The sequence below is a fragment of the Pezoporus flaviventris genome, unplaced genomic scaffold (assembly GCF_033815535.1).
Source record: "Pezoporus flaviventris isolate CSIRO_AGI_PZ_B2104156 unplaced genomic scaffold, CSIRO_AGI_Pfla_v1 ptg000045l, whole genome shotgun sequence".
Taxonomy (NCBI): domain Eukaryota; kingdom Metazoa; phylum Chordata; class Aves; order Psittaciformes; family Psittacidae; genus Pezoporus; species Pezoporus flaviventris.
Genome location: NW_026892593.1, coordinates 23130001 through 23140000, shown reverse-complemented (window position 1 = coordinate 23140000; position 10000 = coordinate 23130001). Strand labels below are relative to the sequence as shown.

At 35.7% G+C, this 10000-nt stretch overlaps 1 protein-coding gene across 9 annotated transcripts in view; it reads left to right on the top strand.

Annotated features, from left to right (window-relative positions):
* The window catches only part of FOXP2 (forkhead box P2), a 418353-nt gene that overhangs the window by 360235 nt on the left and 48118 nt on the right, over window positions 1-10000 (top strand). For all 9 annotated transcript variants that reach the window (XM_061467685.1, XM_061467681.1, XM_061467676.1 and 6 more), the window contains 2 exons: window positions 4544-4757; window positions 6302-6406. In XM_061467685.1, coding sequence (XP_061323669.1) covers window positions 4544-4757; window positions 6302-6406 — 319 coding nt within the window. The remainder of the gene's footprint in view (window positions 1-4543; window positions 4758-6301; window positions 6407-10000) is intronic.

Below are 10000 nucleotides of genomic sequence, written 5' to 3'. Positions count from 1 at the left end.
TTTTAATTATATGGAATTCCAGGCAAGTATTTAATTCTTCCATTTTTCTCTCCTAGTTCTAGTATCTAGTGTGTACCTAGGGTTCCTTTAGATACACGAGTACACTTACAAGACCTCAGTTTTTCATAGCCCTGATGTGGATGTGCAAACTTAAAAATCGTAAGACAGCTTCCCATGGAAAACCCTCTGCATCTCCAGAAAGGCCACTCACCCTGTGCCAGGAGAGGTGAAGTTAGTGATGAGGATAAGCAGGAAAGTCTTTCCAGCAAACCAAAGAGAGGAGTAAATCCAGGGTTGTGACTGTCCTGGAGTTCTTTCTGTGGGCTCCTCTTACAGCACATTTTCTTTCATAGGAGATGCACAGCACCCAGTCGCATTCATAATAACGTAATGAAGATTAATAGGCTTCAGATCTGTTGAGGCTTTCTCATATATCTTAAATTTACACATCCAGGTATTTACAAATGTAAGTAGTACTTACTAGATATAACATAGTGTCCCTTCATTGGGGTGTGCATAAAAGATCAAACTTCCTTTTCTTTTTCTCATAAAATTTATCTAATTTTATGACACACATATTCTGTGGCAGTATTAAATAAGACCTTCAGAATTTATTTAAGATAATATAGACTGAATGTGGTAAAAGGATGTTTTTCTCCTTCCACTGTGCTGCAAGATGTATAATATGGTTATACAGATATATGGTATATAAAATGTGTAACACATTCTTATACATCCATTTAGATTACTGAATTACATGTATGTCTAGAATGATGAGAAGCACAGAGCTATTCATGTTTATAAGTTACTGGTCATAAAGAGTCCTCTAAACTACAAATTGTTAGTGAAAAAGAGAGCATGGTGTTGGCATTTGTTAGTATGAAGGGACGTAATTTCCAAGTATAGCTGTGAGGTTCATGTCTATAAACAGTGTTAGCTTCAAATAGTTACTTCCTTTGAAGGACAGGAATCTTTACCATGTTTTCTTGATAGCCAGATATAGCATGTAAGATACAAGAGGTGTTTTAGCATTTGTTTTGTGACAAGATCTTTACTATGCCATATCCAGAGCCAGTGGCTTACTGTGAGTTACTTGCGTGTAATGCTGCAATGATGCTAGCTAAATGCGAAGGACTGTAAATGACAACAGAAACCAAACAAGGGAAAGAAAAACAACAAAGGTTTGATCAGGCCATGTAGGAAAATAAAAGACAGATGCATGGCTGCATTTTATAAGTAGTGATTTCATTAAGTACCTATTCAAACATAAAAATAGAGTAGATAGTAGTGAAAAAAGTTATAAAACTAACCTCAAAATCCTGAAATTCTTGCTGATGGTAAACTGCATAGCAAAACAATACATGCCCTTTTCAATATAGACCCTAATTTTTATACCTCTCTGGATCCCTGTGCTGAGCCTTTCTCCTTTAATTTAGTGTGCAGAGAGTATTTTGAGCGTTAGCACAACCTATGAAACTTTAAAACTTACTCTGCCTTTACATCCACAGTAAAATATCTGTCAGCCATTTTACAGGTCTCTTTTAAAATGGGAGTTAGACTTTCTTAGACACAGAAACTACAAAATTGCCAGAATTTACAATTAATTATAAATCTGCTTATTAACTTTATACTTTTTAAGTGCCTGCCCTTAATCCTTTTATCCTAAAAGGCAGCCTTTCAGAGTGCTCTGAAGAAGTGATAAAATTAACCAGCCTGAGCCCAGAGAGAAGTTTCTGTCTGGTTTTAAAAAAAACGCCGAGCGAGGAGACACAGCTCCATCCATAGCTTCACTTGGAGGCAGGGGCTGCCCAGCACAGAGACCAATGCCCGAGCGAAGGGCCATTGCTCCATCCACTCCCAGCCCTTCACTCACCTTGTGGGGTTGCTCTTACTCAGCTCCCCCAGGGCCCAAAGTTTGTTGATCTCCAGTTAAAGTTTTCTCACTGCGAGACCGAACGGTATGTTTGCCCTCCGTTTATCCAAACAGATGGGTTTAGTCTTGGCTTTTATTTCTTTTCAATACAAAATTAAGTTTATTTTGTTCAGTAGCAGGAGGAAGGGAAGAGTCTGAAGTAAATAATGCACTGTGTATATCATGCCACCTAAATGAATACATTACTTTTCATTTTGATTTGTGATTACATCTGTGAGTAACTGTTATTTACTGTGCTAAAATGGGTTATTTGCAGAGTTGCTGGAACATACCTCATGAACATGGCAGTAATTACTTACCTTCATTAAACAATTACAACTAGTATAACCATCACTCCCGTTGCCTGTCTCTCTAATGCAGTAAATTAGAGCCTGGCTTCTTTCCTTGCTTCCTTAAAACCTAGCTTTTTTGCTGTGCAAATACAATATAAATTCCAGTTTTAAGACTTAAATTCCAATCTTTTGGTTATTAACTGAGTTTGCCAGTGGGTGTTTGCATTTAGGGTAGGGGAGCAGGGCACAAAATAGTAGTCTAAAAATGAGGTTCTTTCATAATTCTTTTAAAAATAAATACCTTCCAAACAGTTTGTTTCCACACTACCTCCAGAAATTATTATTTCTATAAATCACTACTGGTCTTTTTTTTAATAATGTAGTAGACTTCTGAGGCATTGTGAGGCAGCTGATGAGAACTATTAAGGAACTTACTGTGCTTTTTCATAATCTTTTTTTAATCTGCTTTTTAGTATTCCTAGTTCCTGTCTTCAGAGTAAAACATGATCTAACAAAGATTTATCAAACAGTGAAAAACAGTCTTTGCATCTTTCTAATACATCTTGTTTATCATATAAAGCTATCTTCAATGAAAATTTTTAATGAATAGATGCATTTTAATTCTTTCTAAAGAGCAGTAAATTTAAGCTCTTTCATAAAATAAAAAGAGCAGCATTTTAATTCAGACCACACCAGCATTCTGAATGTTTTGCATTCCAGCAGATCTAGATACCTTGAGCATGTCTTACCTAATTTCACTCGTTGAGACAAGATACAGAAGACCGAATTAGATTTTAAGATAAAAATCTGGACCAAATAATTTCAGGCTGAAAAACCTGGCCGTGAAACAAGATCTTTCACAAGAAACTCTCTGGGCTTCTCATTCTTTGCTACATTTAATTTAGGATTCTTCAAAAGAGAGATGTCAAACTTATAAAGACTGGCAGTGACAGAAAAAATACATAGTTTTGATGAACTCCACATCCTTCAAAATCTGAATTTCCTGTCTCAGTTGTTGTGTATTTCGTGGCAAGATAAGAGAATGCTCACAGCTCTTCTCTTGCCTGTGTTTTGGTAGTCTCTAGTTCAGGCAGAAGCATATTGTAATGGAAGTTTCCATGAGTTCGTGCAGTGTGCTCAACTCAAGCCAAGTAAACCTAACGCATATGTATGAACACATTCTACGAGACATTGCTATTTGTGGCCTAGGATTAATCCTGGAAAGTACAAGTTTCCAGGCTACAAATGGAGTGGAGAGCAAATTTAAGCTCTATCTGCAAAGATCTGGTGGCTAGACTCCAGAACAGTGCTGTGCATATAGCACATACAGGGGAGCTTGAGGTGGTTTTCAAATTTTGTATGGCTGCCCATCACCCCAGGAGACTGGTGAGACAGAGTCTCCTTTCTCGTAGCCAAACCCTCCGGTTTGTTTTCCATAGTGGGTCTGGACAGAAAAAAAAAATCATGGAGAAATTTGATGGTCTGCACTCTGTGTAATTTCATCTGTGAGGAAAGAGTTGTAAATGGGCCAGTTCTGTTGGATTTCTAGTTGTCTGGTGACACTGAATGGTACCAAAGAGCTTCAGCAGTTACCTGTGTCTAGTGGGTTTGTGGGTGTGTTCTTCCAAATAGTCACTTTGGTTTTGCCTCTTGAGACACATTTTAAGATGAAACAATTTTCATAAATGTTGAACAGGACTAATGAATATGTGGGTGTCATTAATTAAAGTCATATGTGTTCTGCTCAAATAGTAAACCTGTTAAGATCTCATTGATTTAATTGTTGTCTTCTGATTTTTTCTCTCTCCAGTCTTCTTCCCTCACTCCCTGCACTTCCTAAGTGTTTAAAGAGAATATCAATGTTTGTATCCTTAGTGTAACATGTTTTTATATTTTCCATTACATGTTTTATTATGAGGAATTATAACACTTCAGTTGACTGGATGCATTGACTTACATTTCTGTGTCAAGAAATGAAATTAAGCAGACAAAAAAAATCTTGACCAGAAGTCTATTTAGGGTTGTTGGTTTTTTTTTCTTTCAATAAGTAGTTGCAAGTTCTTTATAGCTTTCACCCTTTGATCTTTGGGAAGTGTTTTCAGGAGTATAATATTATTAAAACTGGTAATTTCTAACGGACTGTTTATAACACAAGAGAAGACAGTTAGATTACCTGGATTCTGACAGAAGAAGAATGACTTTATGTTTTATTGCATGTTGATTGTGCTGGAAAACCAGCATCAGCTTTATTGTTGGCATTAATCCATTAATAATACTGAGCTCATTATATGAAACTCTTTATTTTGTTATATTAGTGGGGCTTTCTTTCATTTTATAGCTGGCTTAAGTCCTGCTGAGATTCAGCAGTTATGGAAAGAAGTGACTGGAGTTCACAGTATGGAAGACAATGGCATTAAACATGGAGGGCTAGACCTCACTACTAACAATTCCTCCTCTACTACCTCCTCCACCACTTCCAAAGCATCACCACCAATAACTCATCATTCCATAGTGAATGGACAGTCTTCAGTTCTAAATGCAAGGCGAGACAGGTAATTCTGACAAGATTTCAACTGTGCTTATAATTTGATGTAAAGCTGTCATTTAACATCAGAAATCACATTATTTCCAATCACAAAATAACACAGGTTACTTAAGAGATCATGGAGACATGATTTTTCAGAATTGTTTACCAATAGGGCATCATTTTCAGTAGCAATGTCTGACTTTGCGGACACAATGACAATTACCTGCCTGTTTTTTATAACATGTATACTTTTGGTAGTTTTGTTAAAAATGAGAAAGCCCAAAATAGAGTGTGCTGCTTTAGAGGTGTAAATGCAGATTTGTGGGCACTTACTCTAAGCGTGTAGTTTCATTCATATTTGAGTTAACACATCTGGCAGTCTGGCCCTTATTCTTGAATCACACTGCTGGTTTCATTGAAAATGTTCATCTGTCTTAGTTGTCAAGGCTATAATTCAGCACAAAGATTTTATGTAAAGAGCACTTCAGAAATTAGTACATTAAAACAGTTCTTACCTTGTTTGTCTCTTGTGAAGAAAACCACTGAATTTTCTTATATGCACAACAGTAACACAATTGATAAAATAATTTCTCAGACACATTGATAGATATTCTTCACTAGTCCTCATTTTCAAGTAAGGGATTAAATACATACAAAGGTACACAGTACACAGTAGAGCATAGTCAGATGTAGGTGATCTCAATGTAAGGTGAAATTTAATTTGTATCTACATAACCTAAATTGTAAATAATTGTATTTTAAAATAAATATTCCATTTAATTATTTTAATGCTTACAATAAGATACTATAATTTAAGTGTCTCCGGTTCCCATGTGACTATGAGAATGTTTTTTTATCATTATTTTGTTGGGTTTTTTTTAAAACTGGTTCTTCCCCGAATACACTTGTAGTAGTATTTTCAGTTAGTATTACTTTTGTGATTATATCTCAGAGAATGGTTCTTTGCTTCACGATGTGTAGCTGACACCCACCTCCATGGGGCAATCCCCTGAATGTCTTTGATAACTATATGTGAATGAAACTATTGAAGTGGTTTCAGAAGAAGACACAGAATACATCTGGGTTTTTTTTTATGAAGCCAAGTAGCTGTGGAAGCAACACTTGTGAACGAAAATATTTATTAATAGAAACAAATTTACTTTTTCACATACTTAAGCAGAAAATTCAAATATTATGTAGTAACATTCCCAATATTTATAAATTCTGACTGTCTTCAGTATTCTCATAATTGATTACTTCTGAGTATATTTTTTATTTATAGGTAAATGTTACACCAAGGTCATATGGCAGAATTAGCACATGGCATTATACAGTCATTTTTTCTTCCTTTATTAACAGTCATCTTTGGCTCTATTTCTTCTCTAATTGGAACATCATCTAGCCTTGGCAGTTGAACTATTCAATTGAACGATTAAATTTTTCTGACTGCTCTGAGCTAAATTGACCTGTTTTGACCTGTTTGTCACTGATCGTAACCTGACAGGCGCTAGCAGCCTCCAACGATTATGGCTTTTGAGATGAATCTGGTGCCTTACTCTTTTGCTACAGCTCGTCACATGAGGAAACTGGGGCCTCCCATACTCTCTATGGTCATGGAGTTTGCAAATGGCCTGGCTGTGAAAGCGTTTGTGAAGATTTTGGACAATTTTTAAAGTAGGTGGAATTTTATTCATTGGTACAGGGTTGTTTAAGGTGAGGGAAAGAGAAAGATGGCAAACAAAGTTTTACTGTAAATCATCTCAGAGATTTTTTTTTGTGTATTCCAAGCAACTGGGTAATCGAGGCTATCAGCAGAGGGTCAAATCATTATCCTTTCTTTCATGTCGAACACTTTTGCAGGCCTTTCAATAGCACAGTGTTTAATCCTCTTATTACCCTTTACTGAAATGGAGCCTCAGAAAATTTGAAGAGATGCTTTAGATTGTATATTGAATAGTATGGGTATGAAAAAGCGCATTTTAATTTCTGGCAGTTTGTGTATAGTGGGAATTAATGTGCATAGTATAAATAAAAAAGAACAATGGACTAAGCAGGGCCATTTAGCTCTCACTTGCTAATTTATTTTTGCTTTTACTCTTGTATGTGCACAAGATACACAGAAAGAAACCCACTGTGAACAGGTGGGTTTGCATCTTTCAGGACTGAACAGTTACGTCAAAAGTTTTCCCTTTTAGTATTTGCTTTTGCCAGCTATAGTCTGTATCAGAGCATTTAGAAAATTAAGTGACACAGCTTTTGCTTTTCATCTGCAGCTTCAGACTGCAATGGGTTTCTGCATTTTTCCCATTTTTATTTTTTAAGTAGTTACTAGTATTCCTGTGCGCATCTGAATTTTCAACAACAGCACTGATTTTCTACCTATGTACATTACGGACTGGTCTTTGTTAGAAGAGCCATACTCATTTTGGCACGCAATAGATCTTAATGGAAAGCTACAGATAGGCTTATATAGATGAGTAACTTCAGGGGCTGAGACTCTTATGTTGTCATGGTGCAGCTAACAGGGTGAATGAACTGTTTCATGCTTCATCAACAATTAAGTTAATTAGCTCATTTGAAATTGCACTGCTTTGTTGCCAGGATGTTGGCAGAAACATCAAAAAGATGTGTTTACAAATGGTAGACTACAGGGTATGTAACAGAAGCACCTTAACAGGAGACCATAAGTATGCAATATCACTTTTATAATAGGATTATAGCAATACTTTTCATAAAGTATTTGCAATGCATTCTCCATCTTTCCTCCTGTCTTTCAATTTTAAATGAAGTAACTTATACTGACTTGCAAATCTTAGGTAGGTATCACTCCTGATGGAGTTTTTGTTTATTAGTGCATGAAGTGGAATGTCAAAATAATGGCTTATTATTGGAGAAAACTGTATAGGATTTAAAACAACCTTATTTACATAAGTTTGTATTAAAAGGAAAATGAAATCTCTCAGTTCAACGTAGTGTCCTAACCATTATTAATATGAAGAATTTAAATTCATTTAACTTAAGTATTCTCCTTTTCAAGAAAAACTACATTTTCTAAATAAGTCCATCAGTGTAAGCTATAGTGATGCTAATTCTGTGGGCAGACTTTGCACATCCATTATATCAGGTCTCTTGTTATAATCCACGATCACTAAAACCATTTTGATTAAGGCAGTGTAGTGCTAGGTTTACAGATGCTCTTGCTTTCCTGAATCAAATAACCGTGGAAAATGTGAAAGTGACATATAACATCTTGATAATTCTGGCATAGTGTCAGTCAGGGTTTACAGCAGCGTCATGGCTTTTGTCCTGTACACTAGCAAAACAATGTCCAAAAATATTTTATTATTCCTTCTTTTCGTTCAATCATGGTGCTGAATGGGCAAAGTTGTTTATGAAATAGATATATTCCTTCCTTTTACACTAGCGTTGAGATGGAAATCAATACATAACCTTGCATTAGATTTTTTAGTACCTTTTCATGTTCACGCTAATGCAAAATCCCCATTACAATTAAAAAACATTTTCTTTCAATTAAATACCAAATTTTAGTCCAAAGATTGACCATTTTTCCAACCCATTAACTTTATAGGGGATGACAGGACTAATGGCTGTAGTTTTCAAGGCTTTGCTTTTAGTTTAATCTTTGTTATGATGTTTTAGGTTCTCTGACTTGAAACAATGTGATACCTGTGTTAAGAGAGTTAATGCAAGTATATTGTACCAAAATGAAATATTAATAAGGTACACTACCACAGTCTAGTTCTATGTATTTCTGTAATATGCTTACAACAACTTTGAAGGGTTTCTGGTTTATGAAGTGAACTCCAACTCCTCTTGCTCAGAGAATGGTTTACCTAGTGGCTTGATTAAAAACAAGAAAAAAAGAGATACTGTGCAGAGCATCTGACGAGGAGGATTAAGACAGAAAACACCAGCTTTGATTCACTTTCCTACTAATGGAAAGGATTTAGGATGAAGTGACAAATAACTTTCAATAAATGACTTAAAGTCCCAAAAGCCATTTTCAGCTTCATTTTTGTTTATCCAGTTTGAATTGTTTTCATTTTTAAGATAATTTGAGAACAATCTAATTAGCTAGAATTCTTTTGAGATACTCGTGAGTAGCTAAAGAAGTTACACATTCAGTGCTGTGTATTAGATTCTTATTTGGAAACGTTATGCATTAGTTTCAAGAAAGTATAGCCAATCTTCTCCATAATATATTTCTGTACATATAGAAGAACCTAATCCTGTATCTTTCCTTTGATAGCCTTCAATTCTAGACACAAACCCACAGTTTATATTTTATGGAGCAATTTTCTATCTTGGCAAAATTGTGTTAGATTACAGTTGCTCGTGCATGCAGGATCAGTTTTGACTATTCAGTAAAAACAACAGCTTTTGGCTTAAGAAAAACTTCAAAATGCAAAGACATCAGAAAAAGTCATGACATTACTAGAAAGAAGATGACAAGATCTAAAGAAAATGCCAGGCACTGAAACGATTAGAAGAGTGCCAAAAATGCTTAGGAAAATTCAGAAATTTGCTGTGAAACAGGTGTTGACAGAAGCTAACCATTTTGCTGGTCTCTAAGTGAGGGACCCAGTAGATCATGCAAAGTGTTTAATAGTAGTTCTTCATGATGGCTTTTTAAATTCAGAACGCAATAACGTATGACAAAACTTCAGTGTATTTTGTCTGCAAAATTAATTATCATTCCATTGGTCCTAAGTCAGTTTGAGTAAGAAGGATTTGACTTTTAGAGCTTAAACTGAAAGGTTTACAATAAAACATTCCAGCCAGCAGACAAGTGTTCTTTAACCTGCATGCAGCAGATGCCAGCAAACATAACACAAGCTACACTACAAAGACAGGTCATGTTTTCATCTATAGAGACAAGGGGAAAAAAAGCCTCATGCTAGAGAAGATAAGCCAGCTTTCCAGCAGCTTGTGTTTATTTCTGGGGCAGGAGAGCACATTTAAAAGTCTACGAAGAATAGTGACCAGGCATCATAGACAGGATGACAAAAACAAAACCATAGAAAGAAACAACTTAATGAAATATGATTAGTGCCATATGAGCCTTGCTGTGGCTTGGGGTTCCACCCCCACCCCCCTTTCAGCTGCAAAGTGATATACAGCAATATGTTCTTTCTTAGTGTTCATTGTCCAATTTTGTGTGTGTCTTTGACTAGGTGGTGTAGCTGTAAAATTATGACCTCAAGAATCTTCTTTGAACTTGTCAGAATGTTGTTTCTTTTGGTGACA